Below are 22,302 nucleotides of genomic sequence, written 5' to 3'. Positions count from 1 at the left end.
GAGTTAGGTCCTCTCTGGGCTGGAATTTCCCATGTTTAAGATCAGGAAGCTCCTGCAATTAGATCACAGGCAGCATATAATGCAAAGCTAGACGGGTTAGCTGCAGCCCCAAAGCTGTGGATTGGACTTTCCTCCTTTACTCTTTTTAAAACAGAAAATAACTAATTTATATTAATTTGTATAAAATGTTCTAGCTTTGAAAATTAGAGGTATCGCCTATTCCAAGAAAACTCAATTTAGCGAAAACTGGCTATTTTCCGGTATTGTGCCAACTTGAAATATTAATGGGCACTTTTGAATTACTAATGTACTTTATACACGTTTTTTTCTTTCTAAAAAAACAACAGTGCAAGAACCTGACAGTCTCATGAACCAGAGAAGGGTATATTTTGGTCTATCATTGTGCACACAGTATTGGGTTCTTAAGAATTCATTTTTTAAAGTTTTCAAGTTTATTTTCCTTTTTGTCCCCTAATTTGGCTATAGTGTACTTTTCTAAAAAAAGTGAATTCTTTTGGTTTTTCTTCTCTCACACTGATGAGCAACTGTATTATCACTGCCAACCTGTGGCTTGACCAAATCACAAAGGTCTTCTTTTAAGAAGTAACAACTTTATCTTTAGGGGTTTTAGGATACTGATAGTAAAGGCCTTTTTAAACTATGCTGCCTTCTTTTGTAATTACATGCATACATTTATCCGCTATGAAAAGGTACTATCTAAAAGTACTACTTTAATTTTAGAAAACCTGTGACAAGGTGATTATTCTTCAAGGACAAGAGGTTTTTCCCAACTTCAAATCAACAATAACTTTTCATTAACCAATCATTTACTCAAATTCTATACAGTGCCAGGTAATATGAACTCTGATGTAACTATAATTTCAAAAAGAATTCACAAAATTTTATAAGATATCCTGAAAGTTGGTCACTTAAAGAATTGGTGATTTTTTAAACAGCTGTACTTTTATTAATAACTTAATCTGAAAAATTTAAATAAGTCTCCTCCAAATGCAAACCCTGTTACCCAGCACATAATGTTTCACACAGATTTGCTTACTCCTGAAAATACAGGAATTAGTTTTACTCAAGTGGCACTTGACAGAAGCTGTGATTAACGACTAGAAATACTAAATATTCCTGCAAAGAAACTGATATTGGTCTCAACTAACCACTATATAAACAACATTGCTAATATTTATATACAAAATGCCATTTTCAGGACCTGGAACTTTAAGAGATTCTGTATTTTTCAAAGTTGCTTTCAAGAAATTGAAAAAAGTCAACCAAACATACCAAATCTAATATGCTAAAAAATTATTTTCGTGGATAATTTTGTTTAATAAGACTACAGACCAAACTTAGGTGTTAAGAAGCTTGTTTTCTGCTTGCTTGAGTTCTAATTTTAAGCTGGGGGGGAAAAACTCATTTAAACACTAAGTCATTTTTGTCCAGCAAGAAATAGAGACAAACTTACTCCTAAAATAGACCATATCCTAATTTTAGGAAAACTCCATCAAAAGATACTTCTAAAACACAAACATAAAGCAAATATCTACCCAATGCTGTTCTAAAAAAACTGTAAAGTAAGCTAAACATAGATGTTTTAAGTCAAGCATTCTGTTCGATGGCAGGTATTTCTGTGGGTATTATTTTAGGTAGTGTTCTATCTCTGCAGACTTGCTGCTTCTTTGAGGGAAATTATTCTTTTCTCTAAATGGATTTAGAATGAATGCAGTATTGCTTGCTCTGGGCATATGGTAGAGTTCTTTTTGGCGTACATAAGCATACACACTGGGATCGAGAACACTACAAAGGAAGACATGTAGGCATGATCTTTATCTCACACTAAAACAGACACTATGAAACGGAAGTAGACAGCTGCCATCCTATACATGCTGTTAGTTGTTCTGTTGTTATTCTCATGTAATGCCTGTTGGAGTCTCAGTGTGAGGTCACATCCTTATGGGTCTGAGGTCCTCTGAGAGAGAGGAAATTCCCACTATCTGTCACCTCGACTGAGGCTGATCCTGCTTTAGGATGTAACAACTGAGGAGGCTGGTTTTAGACTAAGAGGAGGAAGAAATTCTTCCGTCACACTCCAGGAGAGTCCTGTTGGGGAAGAAAAGTTGACCCTTGCATACAGGACTTTTCCTTCACAGTGAAGCGTGAAGATAACCTATCAGAGACGCAGTGATAATGGCTGTGGGCTAGGAGCCACATGTCCCACAGCTCTCATAAATGTCCTCTAGGAGGACCCTGCCGAAAGTTATAACTTGATCTAGGCGGCCCATACTTGAGAGAAAACAGTAGAGAACAGCAGTAGCCTGGGAAATCCTGCAAGAGACTAACTGCAGTGGAGTGAATATTTAACTGTTCAGAGTTAGAAAACTGGATGGTGGCTTAAGTATGGATTACCTGGACTTCCAGAAATATTGGAAAGGAGACAAAAGACTCTATTTGTCTTTTGACAAGATTCTGTTGTGAAGCAGGATGGGGCCTCAGGTATATTTAATAAATATATAATCTCAAAAGCTAGTGAACTCTGGGTCATACTGCTTATGTTGAATATTTAAATAAATATTTTACCATCATATATAGAAATCTCCGCATCTGTATCATCTTTTTTTGCTTTTGATAAGACCCACCTATAAATAAAGTTGAAAGAAACGTATATCATTAAAAATAAAACTAACAATTTATAGATACAATGCATATCAGAAATACAACAGAAGATTACCCAATAGTCGCTTTTCCTTCTAAGATAAATGAATACTTAGAGGCTAAATAAGGATGTCTACACATAATCCTGTAAAGCTAGAGTTAAATTAAATTTAGAATCTGTAATTTACTAGCTGTGTGATCATAGCTAAGGTACACTAAGCCTCAGTTTCCTCACTGGTAAAAGGCAGATAAAGATAGTTCTTACCCACCTACTTAGGACAGTGTTTGGCATATAATGATCAATAAATAATAACTTTTATTGTTTTTTTACCATTTTTTAGGATAAAACATTAACTTGAATTTGTCATCTGAAATTACGTTATTAATATCTGTCCTAAGGAAAGAAGAAATGTAAGTTTTCACTTTACATTCATGATTCATTTGTATATTTTCTTTGTATAAATGATAATTCAAATTAAACACTTCTATCAATAATAAAAATGTGTTAAGGTATTGGTTTACACCGTGAAATAAAGTATGTTAACCCTTTTTTAAGGTACTGTGGTAGAGGCAATTTTCGTAGGCTAACAACCAATAACTTCAAAAAAGCTAATCAAATCAAGGAAAAAATTCTCCTGAATGAATACTCACCCAGCCAACCTTCCACTATCAAAAGTTTCCGTAAAATATACTTCTCCTATAGGTTGAGGTGTCTTATATTTAATCTAGAAAATAGATTTTAAAAATCTAAAGTTATTCACCTTCACAAATATTTTAATTAAATAATCTCACTATTTAAGAACCTAGTATGGAATTCACATATAGGTAATATAGATAGATGGTAGGTGACATGGTCTCTGGTCTCAAAACTTTGTATTCTACTGGTAAGAAAATACAGAAGAATATAAGAGATACACGGTGGAAAAAAACTCTATGTGCAAACAGAATACACTGACTCCTAACACAGGAGGGATGGGAGGCAGTAATTAGCCAAGGCCTCATGATGCTGTGGATGTGGCTTTGAAAGGATTCTAACAGGTGACAATATATGAGGATAAAAAGTCATCAGAAGCAAAAGATGTAAGATGAAAAACATATAAGATGAAAAACTTAGTAAGCACATAGGTTAGTTTAAAATTAACTCTTAAATTTCACTGTTATGTAACTAGAGGATGATGACAACATTCTGAGAAATTAGAAACCCAGAGGAAAGATAAGATTCAAAAGAGAAAGGACTGCAAAGCAATTATCTCAAAGCATTGTTTCAAGTGCCATGTAAGTGTTAGCCGCTATGATGATAATGATGATGGGGGGGGGCGTGATTTGATGGCTCTTTTAATCCTCATAATATTTCTATGTGGGAAGTACTTTATTGTTCCCATTTTACGTATGATGAAACTGTGGGAGACAGGCAAAATAATTTGCCCACTGTCATACAGTTAGACACTTGCAGGACTTAAAAGATATGAGCCTAGGTTCTAAAGGTTATACACTTAACCACTACACTATACCAAATGCACCAATAAAATAATTTAAATTTATTGACAAATTGTCAAAAGTTTTTTTTTTTTTTTTTTTTTTTGCGGTACGCGGGCCTCTCACAGTTGTGGCGTCTCCCGTTGCGGAGCACAGGCTCCAGACGCGCAGGCTCAGTGGCCATGGCTCACAGGCCCAGCCGCTCTGCGGCATGTGGGATCTTCCCGGACCGGGGCACGAACCCGTGTCCCCTGCATCGGCAGGTGGACTCTCAACCACTGTGCCACCAGGGAAGCCCTCAAAAGATAATTTGAACAGATGATGAATAAATAAAATTTTGCTTACAGTAATACATAAATCTTGGTCCTTTCTTAATCAGCCTTTATGATTTTACCTATATGTTTAATTATGAAATTTCTTCTCTCAGCCTTAAGAGAAAAGGATACAGAAGTACTTCTACTATTTTCACTGTCCCTACCCTTCCCTAATAGTACATTTCCTGTCTAAGGGAGGAAAATCAGTAATTAAACAAAATCCCACACACTTACTAACAGGTCAATATTCTGCTACCCAAATTGCCAATCTCCCATGAAGTTTTCTGAATTAGAACTTACAACTTTACTGTTCTCTATATTTTTATGGATTGGCAAAAATGGGCAATGGTGTTACAAGAGGCTTCCTTCTGTTAGACGACCCTTTAAATCACCAGCAATTTATTTTGCGCTTTATTTATACTTCACTTGTACTTTACCATATCTAGATTGCTCATGCTATAAAATTAGAAGCATCAAAAATTGTTCCCCCCATTTCTTATCATCTTCTCAAATTATCATCAAATATAGTTAAGAGTCGTAGGTATCTGAAATTTCTTTGAAGTATTAACCTCCAAAACCCTCGCAGTAGCTGTATCTAAGTCAGCCATAAGCACTTTGATTACTACTTAGTTTCTGTGGATCACAGAACCAGGTTTTAAAAGAAATGTCCTTGTGGAGCTTAAAACTTAACAGAAGAAAGAATATTCACCTTAAGCAGCTAAACAACACTTGCATTTGCAAATTAAAAACTCTAAAAGGAAGTCTGTAACAACTATATATTATTCTCCTTGGCCCTTTAACAGTGGCTAGCACAATATAATTGATACTTCCTCACCAAAAATATTCTGAAAAAATTTTCTGATTGTCTCAATATTAGATATGAATATTCTCAATGTGAAAGCTCTTATGGATTGTCAAAGTGTACAAAAACCTCCAGACTCCTGTTTTCCAGACTCCTATCAGTCACCACCTCAAGACACACATCTTAATGCTGAGACAGAAACACTGTGAGCCTTACTAAATGCCTACCTCATCACCACTTCCCTTTCTAATTCATCCTATTTAGCATTTTCTTCCCTCAGAGAAATAAAGAAACACTACTTTCTTTACTTCTAGGAAAAAATTATACTACCTTTTCTTTTATCTGAAAAGGGCTTGCAGTGTCAAAAATAAGACTAAAAACCTTTCCCTTAGCTAAAGTATTTAGTCCTCTTTAGCCAGTGATGAACTCCTAGTTTGATAGTAAAGACCTTCCCCATATTTATTTGGTAATAAAACTGTGCTAGGTGCCATGCACAAATTAAAAACACAGCAACAAATAGTTGGAAAAAGGCAATGTTTTTCCTATTTATATTGAAACTAAAGACTATTTGAATAGAAGTGAATCTCAAGAAATTAGTCACCCCTATGTTCATGTAAAAGAATATTTTATTACTTTTTTTAAAGACTTTTTTGATGTGGACCTAATTTTTAAGTCTTTATTGAATTTGTTACAATATTGCTGCTGTTTTATGTTTTGGTTTTTTGGCCGCGAGGCATGTGGGATCTTAGCAGCTCCTCGCCAACCAGGGATGGAAACCGCACCCCCTGCATTGGAAGGCGAAGTCTTAACCACTGGACCGCCAGGGAACCCTAAAAGAATAAATTATAGCTTGTTTCTCAATAACCTTACCTCTGAGGAGAATTCATTTTCATTAGCATCAATCTCTTCTGAATTTTCATCAAAGTCTTCCATCTCAACATTATCATCCATAAATTCTGCATTAATTGAGATGAAAAGAAGACCCAAACATAGCCGACAGCCTTGGAAACGCATATTGATTATCTGTGAAATTGACAGTAATCAGTAAAAACAAAACAAAGTTGTGAAAAATATGTGTAAGTATATTTACAAAGAAATAATTTCTCCTTAATACCTCTTTTTTTCTCGGATGGCTTTTAAAACAAATCATTACCAAACTTACTTAAATTATGCTTTGAACAAGTGATAACACAAACTTCAAAATCTCACAGGAGTCTACAGCTAAAGGCCTGCCTCTAAAAGCAAAGAGCCAAAGGCACAAACCTAAAGATACAGATAACAGTGACCAATGAATTCATAATATGTGGACTCCTCTAAAAAAAAGAAAAAAGGATCGTGATTCCTAAATGTTCGCTCGAGTTACTTTTTTATTATAATGTTGTTTAAGTGTATATAACCATACAATTGGAAATTTTACAATCATAAAAACAAAATAAATTTATATGTAAACACCAAAAAAAGAAAAATAATTTTATCACAATTGAATGTGATAGTATTTTACTGAAATCAAATCACAGCTGGAAATTCAAACAAATATAGGATTTATTGCAACCAGGTTGAGCGCTATGCATAAAGTTCTTTTGCATTTATCATCCCCATAATACTGTGATGAGTCAACTGTATAACCATTTCTCTATTCAAATACTGCAAAACCTCTGTTCCTTATAGCATTAATTGAGATGAGTAGAAGCCAAATATTATTTGGCTTCCTCTTGGGAGAAATACATAATTTATATAATTACAGCCCCCTCTGCATGTTAAAAATGAAAGTTTTATTTCTTGGTGCCAGTGGACTTTTAAACAAGTAAATATGAATATTGAAATAGTGTGGCAGTCTTGGTTATTAGGTGGTCAGTCATTCAGATGCTCCAGAGTATAGTTATATTACCATCAACATGAAAATTTTTTTTTAAAAAGTATATTCTTAGAACTCTTAGATTCTGCAGAACATATCTACAGACCTATATGGGTCTGCCTAAGAAACACTGAATTTATGAGGTAGCACTCTACACCCACCAGAATGGCTATAATCAAAGAGAGATAATAATAACAAGTTTTGGGAGGCTGCGGAGAAACTGGAATCCTCATACATTGCTGGCAGGAATACAAAATGAGCTTTGGAAAACAGTGTGGCAGTTTTTCAAAACGTTAAAAATACAATTACCTTATGATTCAGCAATTCCACTCCTAAGTATCTACCCAAGAGAAATGAAAACAGATGTCCAAACAAAAACTTGGAATGTAAATGTTTAAAAAAAATTGTTAATAATAGCCAAAAAAGTGTGAACAACCCAAATGTTCATCAACTGATGAATGGATAAACAAAATGTGGAATATTCATACACTGGAATATTATGTAGCAATAAAATAGAATGGAGTACTAATGTGTTACAAGACAGATGAATCCCAAAAACATTTTGCTGAGTGAAAGAAGTCAGTCATAAAAAGACCACATATTGTATGACCCCATTTAAATAGGCAAATCCATAGAATCGGAAAATAGATAAGTGATTGCCTAAGGAAAGGAAAGAAATGGGAAGAAAGGGTTAATGTGCACAGGGTTTCTTTTGAGGGTAATGAAAATATTCTAAAATGGGAATATGGTAATGGTTGCATAACTCTGTAAATATGTTAAAACCCACTGAACTACCCTCATTAAACAGGTCAACTTGTAGGCATGCAAATAATATATCAATTAAGCTGTTTTCAAAAAAGAAGCATCAGACTATAAAAAGCATTTTTCCATTTGGTTAGCTCAACTAACCCTTTTAAATGAGATCAAAACTCTACATGAATATATGGGCCAGTTAGCTTTAATTTCTTCTAAAGGCCACTGGGTACAACTTTAAAGTTTACTTTGAAAATGCAGGTTTAAAAAAATCAACACCATTCTACCATAATATGAACATTCTATATTAAAAGGTGTGTTAATACCACCATTTTTAAAAACAAAGATCACACAAAAAATGATGCATACTAATCATAATTAGAAGAGTTTAATCTCTCTTGAGTCATAAAAAAGAGGTTAACTGGGATAGAAAGTAAATATAAAGGGATCACTTTGACTTAACAGTAAGGTAGGGGGTTTTAAAATTTTCACTTATTGGCACAGATATGAGTATATTTACACATTGCTTATTAACTGTTAACGACCCTAAAAGCTTCATTGTTCTGAAAGTTTAAGAGCCTTCCATGACTTATATAACAAAGCAAAAGGTGTTTTTCTTGATTTGCTATCAATAACATTTCAGTAAAATAGAAATGCATAAAATAATAGCAGTAATAATGAACATTAATATCACTTTAGCCCCATATCTTCTCCTTCAAAATGAATGCACAGTTTAGTTTCTTAATAATTAAATTTGTTGAAAACACATGTTCTAAGTGCTTTGTTTGAGCTCTGGTGGATTGGGCTGCCAGAGAAGAATTAAGGGGAAACCAAGCAGGCAGTGTCCTCTCTGGAACCCTACTCTTACTTCAGCCAATTTTATTTGTTTTCTTTCTTTCTTTTTTTTTTGCTTTATATAATTTTTTATTTTTAAAATTTTTATTTTATATTGGAGTACGGTTTATTAACAATGTTGTATTAGTTTCAGGTGTACAGCAAATTTATTCAGTTATACATATACATGTATCTATTCTTTTTAAAATTCTTTTCCCATTTAGGTTATTACAGAGTATTGAGCAGAGTTTCCTGTGTTATACAGTAGGTTCTTGTTGGTTACCTATTTCAAATACAGCAGTGTATATTATTTGTTTTCTACATTAGGTTCTTCCTTTCTTTCAGAAACAGTTGCCAAAGCTTCAGAAAAAAGTTTAGAAAACCCTTTATCTGGAAAGTTTGTTTCTTCTCTAAAGTTCTATGACTATTATCATTCATTTGCATAAAGGAACTAGCTACTTTAATCTTTGCAACCTAGGACATCATGAGGATAGCCATCATTACTCCCAATCTACAAACTGAAAGCAGAAGGATTCAAAAACCTGATCAAATTCTCATGACTGGAAATGTGAGACAAGATGAGAATCCAAAACTTTACATCAATATATCATTCTACTTCTTATTTTAATATTACCCCACTGATTATATGTTTACTGATAAAGCAATGGAAAGAAATTGCAAAAATCGTAACATAACACATTTCAAACCTCCTGGAAATTTCCAAAATTTAGATGATTATTAGTATTAAGCTATGAAGATATTCACCCAGAAATGGTCATATCAACCTTACTATACAAGTGGAATATTTAAAAATAAATTGTAAGTGGTCATTAACCATTCTGCAGACAATGCAGTTCTACAGGATAATAGTCTCCATTAAGAAAATGATATAGTCCAAGGTTGTTTTTGCTATTTATTCCTTTCTTAAAAAATCAGAAATACAGACCTAACAGTTTCTGCTTAATTCTGCAGTATTCTATCATTATTCAGTGATGCACCAACTGACAATTGAGAATTGCATCATGAAGTTTGCAGTATTACTTGGACGTCTACCATGCTATGGTGCCAACGTGTCATCAAGCTCCAAACAAAACTGTGAGGTTTGTCACACATCATTTCTTAAGAAGAGAGGTAAGATACTGCTAGGCCTGCACTGGAGCTTTGAGAGGCCTGACAATGGGGTAATTTATAAAACACTGAAGTAACTAACTTGTGTAGTTTAAAATTTTTTAATTGTGGTAGAATACACATAAAAGTTATCATTTAAACCAATTTTAACTGTTCAGTTCAGCAGTGTTAAGAACATTCACACTGCTGTACATCTTATCTCCACACCTCTTTTTCCATCTTACAACACTAGAATCCTATACCCCTTAAACAACAACTCCTCCGTATCCTCTTCTCCCAAGCCCCAGGCAACCACCATTCTTTTGTTAGTTCTAACAATTTTTTTGGTGGAATTTTTAGGTTTTCTACATATAAGATAATGCTGTCTGTGAACAGAGATAATTTTACTTCTTCCTTTTCATTTTGGATGTCTTCTTCTTGCCTACCTGCTCTGCCTAAGGCTTCCAGTACTATGTTGAATAGACGTGACAAACGCAGGCATCCTTGTCTTGTTCCAGATCTTAGAGAAAAAGCTTTCAGTCTTTCACCATTGAGTATGGTGTTAGCTGTTGATTTTTCAAATATGGCCTTTATTACATTGAGGAAGTTTCTTTCTATTCATATTTTATTGAGTGTTCATCATAAAAGGGTGTTGGAACTCGTCAGATGCTGTTTATGCATCAGTTGAGATGATCATATGGTTTCTTTCCCCTCCGTTGACAATGTGATGCATTACACCAATTGGTTTTCATACATTGAACCATCTTTGCATTCCAGGAATAAATCTCACTTGGTCATGGTGTATAAATCTTTTTTTCTTATTTTTTTTTATTTTTTGGCCACACCACATGGCATGTAGGATCTTACTTCCCCGACCAGGGATCAAACTCACACCCCCTGCAGTAGGAGCACAGAGTCTTAACCACTGGACTGTCAGGGAAGTCCCAATCTTTGAATGTGCTTTTGATTTTTGTTTGCTAATATTTTGGTAAGGATTTTTGCAACATTATTCATCAGGGATATTGGTTTGCAGTTTTCTTGTTGTTTCTTTGTCTGGTTTTGGTATCAGGGTAATACTGCCCTCATAGAATGAGTTTGGAAGGGTTCCCTTCTCTTCAGTGCTTTGGATGAGCTTGAGGAAAGTTGGTATTTTTCTTTCAGTGTTTGGTAGAACTCACCAGTTAAGCCATCTACTCCTGGGCTTTTATTTGTTGAGAGGTTTTTGATTACTGATTCAATTCCCTTACTGGTTAGAGGTCTGTTCAGATTTCCTACAACATCATGATTTAGTCTGAATAGGCTGTATGTTTCTAGGAATTTGTCCATTTCATCTAGGTTATCCATTTTGTTGGCATATGATTGTTTATAGCATTCCCTTATAATATTTTTATATCTATAGGATCAGTTGTAATGTCCCCTCATTCGTTTCTGATTTTAATTATTTGAGTCGTCTTTTTTTTAATTCAATCTAGTTAAAGGTTTATCAATTTTGTTGATCTTTTCAAAGAACCAACTCTTGGTTTCACTGACATTTTCTGTTGTTTATCTATTCTCTATTTCATTTATCTCTTATCTAATCTTTATTATTTCCTTCCTTCTTCTAGCTTTGAGTTTTTCTAGTTCCTTAAGTTGTAAAGTTAGGTTGTTAATTTAAGATCTTTCTTTTTTACTGTAAATGTTTACAGCCATAAATTTCCCTCTTAGCACTGCTTTCAGTCTATACCATAAGTTTTGGTCTCTTGTGGGATTCTTTTTTTCATTTATCTCAAGATATTTTCTAATTTCCTTGTGATTTCTTTTTTGACCCATTTGGTTGTTTAAAAGTGTGTTTTTTAATTTCCACATATTTGTGGATTTTCCTGCTTTCCTTCTGCTACTGATTTCTAGTTTCATTACACTGTAACTGGAAAAGATACTTAGAATGATTTCAACTTTTAAAAATTTGTTAAGACTTGTTTTGTGGCCTAACATATGGTCTATCCTAGAGAATATTCCACGTGCACTTAAGAAAAATATGTATTTTCATCAATATTCATCAGGGACATTGGTCTGTAGTTTTCTTACAGTGTCTTTGTCTGGCTTTGGTATGAGGGTAATGCTGCCCTCATAGACTGAGTGTGTAAGTATTCCCTCCTCTTCAACTTGTTGGAAGAGTTTGAGGAAGACTGGCATTAATTTTTCTTTCCATTATTGTTAGGTGAAGTGTTCTGTGTATGTGTATTAAGTCCAATTGCTTTATAGTGTTGTTCAAGTCTTCTAATTCCTTATTGAGCTATATGGTTGTCCTAAGTTATACAGTTTTAGTGCAGCAAGAATTTGTTTATATGGTATAATACAGAACTTTTAGTGCTGACACCACCTCCTTGCCGTCTTACAAATGTATAAAAGATAGCAAGCCCATGGTTCTAAGCGTCCTGTGTATTCCTCACTCCATACAGGTTGCTGAAATCACAAAATATCTGTGCCTTCATGAAGAAGAAAGGAGGCACTGGAGAAGCACATCCATTTGCATATATCTTTGATCTCCTGTATGTTCTCTGCACTGCCTCTGGGCTGGTTCAATAACAAATTGAAATATAAGTAACTTTGGTCAAGTATGAGATACTTGGGAGAGATTGCTGGCTGATCACCAAGCTATCTTCTCTTTTTTCAGGAGACATGACTATACTATATTTTTCTTGGAGTTAAGCATGACTCAGGTGAATGGAGTTAAATGAGACCCAGGAAAGCCAATGATGTAGTGCTAGTCTGAGTTTAAAGGCCTGGAAGCCAGGAGAGCCAATGCTATAAGCTCTAGTCTGAAAGCCAGCAGGCTCAAGACCCAAGAAGAGCCAATGTTTCAGTTCGAATCCAAGGGCAGGAAAAAAACTGAAGTCCCAGCTCAGCCAGTCAGGCAGGAAGAGTTCCCTCTTCCACACTGGAGTATCAGCTTTATTGTTCTATTCAGGCCTCCAACTGTTTGGATGAAGGCCACCCACCTAGGGGAGGGCAATCTGCTTTACTCAGCCTACCATTCAAATGTTAATCTCATCCAAAAACACCCTCACAGACACACCCAAGGTAATGTTTGACCAAATATCTGGGCACCCTGTGGTTCCATCAGGTAGGTAGATACAATTAACCATCACAGTCATCTACTCCTCAGGACACCAGCAACCAGAAACTATGTTAGGCATCTGGGATTTTAAAATTTTCTATATGAGCATTATCTTATCTAATATATACTGTTAACTAAAACTGAGTATTTTTTTTCTAAATCAGAAGGACTTAGAAACAATGAAAGTATCTCAAGAAATACAGTAAAAAGTGGGGAAAGAATCATAACAGCAGAAATAATAGTTGAAAATACAACTTTCTGGTGATTTAGGCAAAGACCTACAAAGTGTTGCAAAGATTCTGGATCTGATCTTATAAAATTCAGAAACTACTGAAGGTCTGAGATTAGTGAAGTGATCGGAGCTGAAATCCAGGATATGGGGATAGTATTTGGTCATAGTAATTATAGAAAGAATGAACTAACTCTGCACTGGGTTTTAAAAACATAGCTACACACTAAAGTTAAAATGGACTAAATAGCATCATTTTCAAAATAATGGTTATATAAACATTATAATGATACATTTATTTATTTAGGATTTATACTACTTCTACATAGTTCCAAAAGAACTGCTTGAGGAAACTTGCAGCAGAAAACAGACAAAAATATAAGCCCACCGAGAGCCAGAATTCTTACTTCTGTATTCCCAGTGCTAGCCAAAGAGTGCTCATACATGATAAACAGAGAAAGATATATATTCACAGAATGAATGAATGCATAAATGACAAGAAGAAAAGGTTATGGCTGGAGAGAAATAGATGTTACTAAGCAACAAACTAGAATGACTATTGTTGTAGCAGCACTGCAACGATAAATTTGGCAAAAGGGTTTCCAGGCAATTAGGGGAAGGCCAGAAATAAAATGAAGTTTTCACTGTCTATAAAAGTCTACAAGATCCTTGGAGGAAAAAATCCTTTTTTAGAATTTAACTCCTAGAAAAATTTATGGACTGAATCCTTATATAATAGATGTCTTTAACTATGGTTTTATGACAGAGAAATGGGTATGTCAATGCTTCCAACAATGGCCCTCTAAAGTTTTTTAGAACATTGTTAAAACTTAACATAGTTAAAGCTTTCCTATAGATAAGGAGATAATAATCTAGAAAGTTTGCAGTTTTATATTCTAATTTAATATGGGGGAATTAAACATATTTTTCATTTTTACTCTACATCTATGAAGAAACATCTCATTGTGAGTTATTTCAGAATCTTGCTGTAGACATGCTGCATTTTAACAACTCAATTCATAATTTACTAGAAAAGACAGTAAACAAAAAAATTAGATGAAAAAATTCTGTGTTACCACATCAGAAAAATAAAACTGGACAAATTTTCACCAAAATTAAAGGGTATTCTTGGAATTATCTGGCTATGTAGGCCATGTAGCACATAGAAAGTTCACTTTGAAGGATCACAAATAAGGTGGAGAGGTAGGTAATAGTGGTATCTTAAAGAGGCAGCCTTCTTCCAAAGAAGCTGCAAGACTCCATTCGAAATGCAGGTACTTTCTCACAGAAGAAACGAGCATCCTTCACAATAAGCCGTACCAGGGATTTATTAATTTCGTGGTGGCTGATGTTTCCAGAAATTCAAGAGAGGTTAGCCAGGAGATAAATAATAAAATTCATCATTCACAAATTCATTTGACAAATACCTATGGTTGTCAATTATGTGCCAGGCATGATGTTAGACACTGAATTTACAGTAATTAGTAAAACACACATGGCCCCTGATCGCAAAGGGCTTATAGTCTGGGATGGAAATCAGACATTAAACAAATAACCCAGGTATATCACGTAAACTGTAACAAGTGACAGACTAGTAAAGAAGTTGTAAGAGTTGGTAATTGGGGAACTGAAATTACAGGGTAGGGGAAGAGGCAGAGAAAGCCTCCTTGAGAAAGTTACATTCAAAGTGAGGTGCAAAGGATGCAAAGGACTGATTCCCCTAGGCCAAGGGCAAAGGAAGCTGCACTTGAGAAAGGAACTGAAAAGGGAGGAATGGAACAAGGAGAACAGGAAGTGCTGTTTCAAGTATTTACCGTGTTTCAGACATGTTAATTCCAATCCTTACAGCTACTCTGCGGTGAAGGTATTAGTACCCCATTATACATAAGGAAAGCAAGGCTCAGGGAGGTAAGTAACTTACTCAAGAATACAGAATGCTAATAAACAACAAAGGCAAGACTCAAAGTTAGGTCTATTCAAACTCTACATTCCTTTCATTAAGGCTCTAAGGTTAGAAGGTTTAACAATTTAACTCACTAAATGGCAGTGAGGTTCTAGGCCTATAAAATACAAGGTTAAATATTTTGTTAGTATGTTCCATCCTTTAGACATCCATTCCAGTTTCTGTGGGCTTTATATTTTAAAAGCCATATTTTGATGTGTATCCAAATTATATTTTATGCACATATATCTAGTTAGCTGGTTAAATGCGTTTAAAATCTTTCCAGCAAAGATTTTAAAGCAGCTTAAGGCTACATAAAAATATAAAAACTAACAACTTCATTGTATTACCTTATACTCCTATGAGACTTTAAAATTTTATAGTGTTCACAGAAATTTCAGAGTATTTAAGAAGATACTTGCATTTCTTAGTTACAAAACTTAAGGATAAACAGTAAGGCTTACTATTGACTATAATTATCACATGCTACATAATGTAAATGTTTCTAGGTATCACCTTTCCTTAACAAAAGCATCTAGAAAGAATGTATCCATGAACTGTTAGTACTTTTAACTTCCTATGGTAGCCACAACAATGACCCCCCAAAGATGTCCACACCCTATTCATCTTGTGAGCGTGACCTCACATAGCAAAGGGGGCTTTTTAGATGGAATTAAGGTTGTTAATTAGCTGACCCTAAAATAGGGACAGTATTCTGTATTATGCAAGTGGGCCCAACATAATCACATGGGCCCTTAAAAGTGGAAGAGGAAGTCAGTGAAAGAGGGCAAAAGAGATTTGAAGAGTGAGAGGGACTCCACCCACCATAGAGATCTTGAAGATGGAGGAAAGGGGGTCATGAGCCAAGGAATGTAGGTGGTCTCTAGAAACTGAAAACAACTCTCAGCCGACAGTCAACAAGGAAACAGGAAACAGGAACCTCAGTCCTACAACCAAAAGGAAGTAAATTCTGCAACCAACTTGAATGAGCAAGGAAGCGGAATCTCTCCAGAGCTTCTAGTAAGGAATGATGCCTTGCCCACACCTTGATGTTAGCTCTGTGAGACCTGTGTCAGACTTCTGACCTATAGAACTGTGAGAAAATAAATTTGTGCTGCATTTAGCTGCTAAGTTTGGTATGGCAACAATGAAAAACTAATATTTTTATCATTCTTGTACTTGATTCTAGCTTCTTTGAAACAGTTCTACCAACCACGTCTCAGCTGGTAAATGCAATAGCATTTTTCAGTCCTATTGCCTACTGCTCTCTCTTGACCTTGCTACTGCCTCCTTGAAGCCCTCTCCTCCCGTGGCTTCTATGATACTATTCCTGATTCTTGAAGATCTCTTCATTTGCTCTGCCACCTTCACAGGCTCTTTCTCTAATCTCCTGTAAATGTTGCTGTTCGTTAGGGTTCTGTCCCCAGACTTTCTCCTTACATTTCATATACTCTTGACTTCTACCTATAAAAGCTAGCTAAAAACTCCCAAATGTTATCTCCACAGCACAGAGGCCACTCTTTAGTTTCAAATCACTATCCATCTTCAAGGATGTACCAAAGCCTCCATTAATTTGAGGCTGGTCTTTCCTCCCAAACCTGTTCTCTATCTCCTCAATTCCCTTCTCCCATTAACTTCACCTCCAGTCAACCAAATTAGCCAAGTTACTTTGCCACTATCTTAAGACTATTCTTTCCCATTGATATCCTGTATCATTGGTAACTAAGTGCATTTGGATATTTCTTGAATGTATCTTTCTACATCCATGCCACAGCCTTAATTTGGGAATCCATGGTTTCTAAAAAGGATCAGTAAACTTTGACTTTGCTTCTTCACTTCCAGCCTTCCCAATCAATCAATCTGCCACCTTCTCTCCAGCATGAATTTTCTAAAAACGAACAAGTCTTAATTTATTAACTATTTATAAAAATGTTCAATAGTTGTCTGTAGTTCTCAGTATAAATTCTGCCCTTTTAAGACTCATTTCTTACTCTTAACATTCACCTATTAACACATTCATGCTTTCTATATACTATTTCTTATAACTGAAATGCCTTTCTGCTATTCGGTTTTAATGGCTGACTGAGGACTCACCAACACCACTATGGCTCAAAAGTAGTGTTTGAAAAATCACTATTTGAAGTTTTAGTTGTCATGCAGCTTCAGGAGCTCAACTACAAAATAATATAATAGAAAGTACACTGAGCTTGGCACCATGGCACCAAGTGTACTGTTCTGTTATTAAAAAGGGAAGGGCTTCAAACTGTTCTAAACCTTTTTTTTCATTTGTCAAGTTTAAGGGTTAACCTGGATGATCTAAAGTTCCATTGTAGCTTTGTAGTTAAGAGCACTAAAACTTATTAGGTACTGAAAACAAGCAATAAGGTCAATTTATAGCACTGTTCAGCTTCTACGGTTCCATTAACATGCATCATTCACACACAATAATTAACTTTATTAACTAGATAAAGGCTATCTTCAGAAGGATTTAGAGATAAGGTCTAAACGTGACTGGAAGATCAAACCAATTAGATATAAAGACAAAACTGAAAAGAAGTCAAACAACTACCAAAAGGAGGGCTACCAAGAGTGATTAAAAGACCTAGAGTGACGTAAAAATTTTAAAGCCAGCAAATTCAGAAGGCTAGATCAGGGTTTTGATGGCTTTTATGCATCAAAAAGCTTCAGTATAAAATAACTCTCTTCTAATTAGAGAGGTCTTCCCATGGCCATTCGATTTACTTTCTCCCTTCTGAGCTTTGTTGCCATTTGTTTTTTTTTTTTTTTAATTCTACAGTGATTTTTTAAAACATTTTTATTGGAGTATAATTGCTTTACAATGGTGTTAGTTTCTGCTTTATAACAAAGTGAATCAGTTATACATATACATATATCCTCATATCTCTTCCCTCTTGCGTCTCCCTCCCTCCCACCCTCCCAATCCCACCCCTCTAGGTGGTCACAAAGCACCGAGCTGATCTCCCTGTGCTATGCGGCTGCTTCCCACGAGCTATCTGTTTTACATTTGGTAGTGTATATATGTCCATGCCACTTCGTCCCAGCTTATCCTTCCCCCTCCCTGTGTCCTCAGGTCCATTCTCTAGTAGGTCTGCATCTTTACCCCCATCTTGCCCCTAGGTTCTTCATGACCATTTTTTTTTTTTTTTTTAGATTCCATTCTCTTTGTCTCTCAGGCAGATGCTATAAATAAAATCAGCTCAAGTATCTGATATCGTAAACAGGCTTTCGGCGATAATGAGTCTCGAGTCCTCAGGGCTTCGTGGGATTCAACACAACCCTCTAGGGCCCTCCCTATCCGCGCGCACCGGGCTCCAGGCATCGCCCCGAGGGAGCGGCCGCGAGTCACAGGACACACCTCTGTGAGGGTTAGGTCCCTTCGCCTTTACAGAGGCGGGGAGGGCGTAAGCTGAGCCTATTTTGGTTTGGTTCGCGTTTTTGTGAGTAGCCGGCGGAGTGAGCGGCGCCGAGAGGCTACCGGGCCCCTTCTCCATCCCTCGGGAGCGCGCAGCGGGGATCGAGCGTGGAACGGGGCTGAAATGGCAACCGCTGGAATAACGGACTCGGCTCCCTGGGGCCCCTTAACCGACGAGGACAGGACAGGCTGTCCTCGGGGGGACAGGCTGAGGGGGACACCTGGCCTTCCCCGCGCCAGCCCCCCTCTCCGGACACAGCAGTTCCGGAGGACCCAACGGACGCGGAGGTGGCCTCAACGCCCGCCGCCCGGGCCGGCCTTCCCACTCCCGAGGCCAGGAGAGCCCGCCCAAAAACCTCGCTGGCTGCATCCCCATCCCCGAACTCAACACCCACCCCCTCACTGGCCCCTACCGGTTCCTTCTGGCGGCTCGCCAAAGAAAGGGGTGCGGCCCAGGAACCCCCGCTCTGAGGGAAGAAGCCAGGACTCGGACTCCTCACCCCAGCCCGTTGGCAAAGGGACGCGGGAAAGTGGCTTACTGCCCACGCACCTGCCTTGCGGGCCCGTTTTCGGCAGTGGCAGCTCAGATGTCCGAGTCGCTGCCACTTGGTCCCCGCGTCTCCCTAGAGCAATCCCGCCGGCGGCCGCCCAGCAGCGACTGGTAACTGCGCATGCGCGTGCGGCCGTGGGCGGGGAAAAGCCGGCGGCCCGAGGCGAGTGCCGCGCGCACCTGCACCGAGGGGCTCAACGGCCGCAGAGCGGCGCCGCTGGGCGAGGCAGGCGCAGTCGGGCGCACCTTCCCGACCACTCGCCGCGCCGCCGCAGCCGGCCAATCGTTCCGTGGATCCGACTCCGGAGCTGGCCTGGAATTCCTCCTTATCCTTATCGTTATCCATCCGAAGACTTTTCCCTCCCGCAGAGCGCCTGCCCTCTGCAAACTGTGAGGTTCTGCTTTCTAATGCACATAATTAGGTCCTGAATTTTGACTAAATCACATCTGAGCAGCGTCCAGTTAGTACCCCAGGCCTTTCATAGAGTTGTAGATGTTCTGATGAGACGTCATAGTGGTGGGCAGGGAGGCTTACTATTTCGTGACAGTGTATGATATAGATATGTTAAATGTTAACGTAATAAATGTACTATATGGTTTCTTTTAAATGCAGTCTCACCAAAACAAAATTTTGCTTAATGGAGAAATATTTTGCACTGTTTCCGTTTTTAAAATTAAATTTAAATTACTTAAAATATTTAGTTCCTCAGTTGCGCTAACTACATTTCAAGTGCTTGACAGCCACCTGGCTAAAGGCTACCATATTGGACAGCATGGGTCTACAGCACCAGCTATGATCTTATTAGAAACGCAGGGTCCCAGGACTCACCCCAGACCTACTGAGTCAGAATCTGTACTTTAATAAGATTCACAGGTGATTGGTGTGCATGTTAAAATTTGAGAAGCACCATCATAGACCCTTTTAATTGTTTTATCTTTCTCAGCATTGACTTTACTATAGTTCAAGTCTTTATTGCCTCTAGATGCACTGTTATAATTGTCTCTTAAATAGTCCCTCACCTCCAATCTATGTTTAATCTTCTGGAAACACTGCTCAAAGACTTTAAATGATTCCCGGGATGCTCACTGAATAAAGTCTAAACGCTTGCCTTAATATAGGAGATCCGATACAATATGGCCACGACCTGACTTTTCCACCTTATTTCATTCACTAAACACCTCTGGTAATGATAAGCAAGCTGAGATAGTCATACTTTCTTACATTTAATACTTACCATGTGTCACTCACTGTGCTGTGTGATAGGTAAACAAACACAGATAAAGCCAGATTCCTGCTCTAAATAACTGACAATCAGGATGCAAGGTATAAGGGAAAGGAGCATATATTTAAACAACTAGGGGTTTCCCTGGTGGCGCAGTGGTTAAGAATCCGCCTGCCCTTGCAGGGGACATGGGTTCCAGCCCTGGTCTGGGAAGATCCCACATGCTGCCGAGCAACTAAGCCCATGCGCCACAGCTATTGAGCCTGTGCTCTAGAGCCCGCGTGCCACAACTACTGAGCCCACACGCCCAGAGCCCATGCTCCACAACAGGAGAAGCCACCGCAATGAGAAGACTGCGCACCCCAACGAAGAGCAGCCCCCACTCGCCACATCTAGAGAAAGCCCGTGTACAGCAACGAAGGCCCAACGCTGCCAAAAATAAATAAATAAATTTATGTTAAAAAATCAGTTAAAAAAACAACTAATTATAAAATAATTGTTAAAATGGAATTATCCTTAAGTGCCACAGGCAAAGGGAGGCAGGAATGATTTTTTTTTTTTGAATGATTAATTCTTAAGGAAGATTGAAGTGTCGGGGAGGGAAGTGGGAAAGGTTTCAGAGAAGAGGGAATATTTGAAAACTTGAAGAAGGTATAGAATTTTGCATACAGCAGAGGGCAGGGAAGGGTATTCCTGACTAAGAAAACTACAACATAAATGCATAAGTATAAACTAGTATGGCGTAGTGAGGGGAAAGCAAGTGATTCACTCAGGGGTAGAAAGAAGGGGAAAAAGCATTGTGTTTAAGTACTGGCCCACTTTAAACTTATTATTCACTTATTTTTACTGAGAGAACTTCTGCCAATGCCTATCAGCTGGAGACTTCCAGTATCCCCCCCCCCCACCGCCCTCGCAGAAGGTATCCCACTGGCAGTGTGGTAGGTTATCACTGTGTTTAACCCCAAGTAGGGCAAATAAGCAATTCCAGATTCTCTTCCCCGAGAATGTTTCCTGGGTGATGCAGCCACCCCAGGGGCTCCTAGCCATCTGCTAGCTACCTCCCACACCTGCCACCACTGACAATGCCGGACCTGCTGCTGCTGCCTGAACACCTGACACTCCAGTGAGGGCTAGTAGTTTGGTGGAAGAACCACTGAAAGCAGCATAACACTACCTTTTTGCACCCTCTAATCTGGCACAATTGCCTCCCACTGGCAAAACGTAATGAGAGCACAGCCGGCCAGGGCATCTGGGACAAGTAACAGACTTCTGGTTTTGATCATGACAAAGAGAATTTAGAAGGGCATATAAAGACTGTCAGCAGCATTTTTGAAAGTCCAGGAACAAGGCAAACTAAGCAGCGTATTATAAGGGACATATATAAATTGATAAAAACTGTATTCTAATAAGCACATAATTCAGGAATTGATGTTTTTATCAATTTATGCAAAGGCATTGAGTAACGTTAGTTTTTCTTTCCTTCAGATAAGTACTCAGAAGTGGAATTACTGCATCACATGGTAGTTCTGTTCTCAATATTTTGAAGACCCTCCATACCGTTTTCCATAGTGGCTGCACCAACTTACATTCCCACCAATAGTGCACAAGGGTTGCCTTTTCTCCACACCCTCACCAACACTTGTTTAGATGGCTTCCTATCTTACTCAGAATAAAAGTCATAACTCTTACTATGGTCTCCATGATCTCATCCTCCTACAACTCCCTTCCTGTTCGTGTTGTCCTCCTGGCTTTTTCTCAAACATATCAAGATGATCCCACCACAGGGCCTTTGCACTTGCTTTTCTTGTTGCCTGGAAAACCCTTCCTGCAGCTATCCATATAGAATGCTTCCTCACTTTATTCAGGAATCTACTCGAATATGCCTTTCTCAGAGAATCCTTCTCTGACAACCCTATCTAAAATAACACTTTCTCTCTCCTGCCCCTGCCAACACCTGACATCATACAGCAATTACATCACTCATGTTTGTTGTTCATTTCCCCTAACCAGAATGTAAGCCCCATGA

At 37.7% G+C, this 22,302-nt stretch overlaps 1 protein-coding gene across 1 annotated transcript in view; it reads right to left on the bottom strand.

The window, feature by feature from the left end:
* Nucleotides 1-19,140, bottom strand: part of CLGN (calmegin) — a 43,664-nt gene extending 24,524 nt beyond the window's left edge. Inside the window, exons 1-5 of the mRNA XM_082838080.1 lie at nucleotides 19,054-19,140; nucleotides 16,052-16,163; nucleotides 6,124-6,276; nucleotides 3,313-3,386; nucleotides 2,587-2,645 (exon numbers count right to left, since the gene is read on the bottom strand). Of these exons, the coding sequence (XP_082694206.1) occupies nucleotides 2,587-2,645; nucleotides 3,313-3,386; nucleotides 6,124-6,267 (277 nt within the window). The 5' untranslated portion in view covers nucleotides 6,268-6,276; nucleotides 16,052-16,163; nucleotides 19,054-19,140. The remainder of the gene's footprint in view (nucleotides 1-2,586; nucleotides 2,646-3,312; nucleotides 3,387-6,123; nucleotides 6,277-16,051; nucleotides 16,164-19,053) is intronic.
* Nucleotides 19,141-22,302: the final 3,162 nt, after the last annotated feature.

This window comes from Leucopleurus acutus (assembly GCF_964270905.1).
Source record: "Leucopleurus acutus genome assembly, chromosome: 4".
Taxonomy (NCBI): domain Eukaryota; kingdom Metazoa; phylum Chordata; class Mammalia; order Artiodactyla; family Delphinidae; genus Leucopleurus; species Leucopleurus acutus.
The sequence above is the reverse complement of the archived record's forward strand: the minus strand, read 5'-3'. Positions and strand labels throughout refer to the sequence as shown.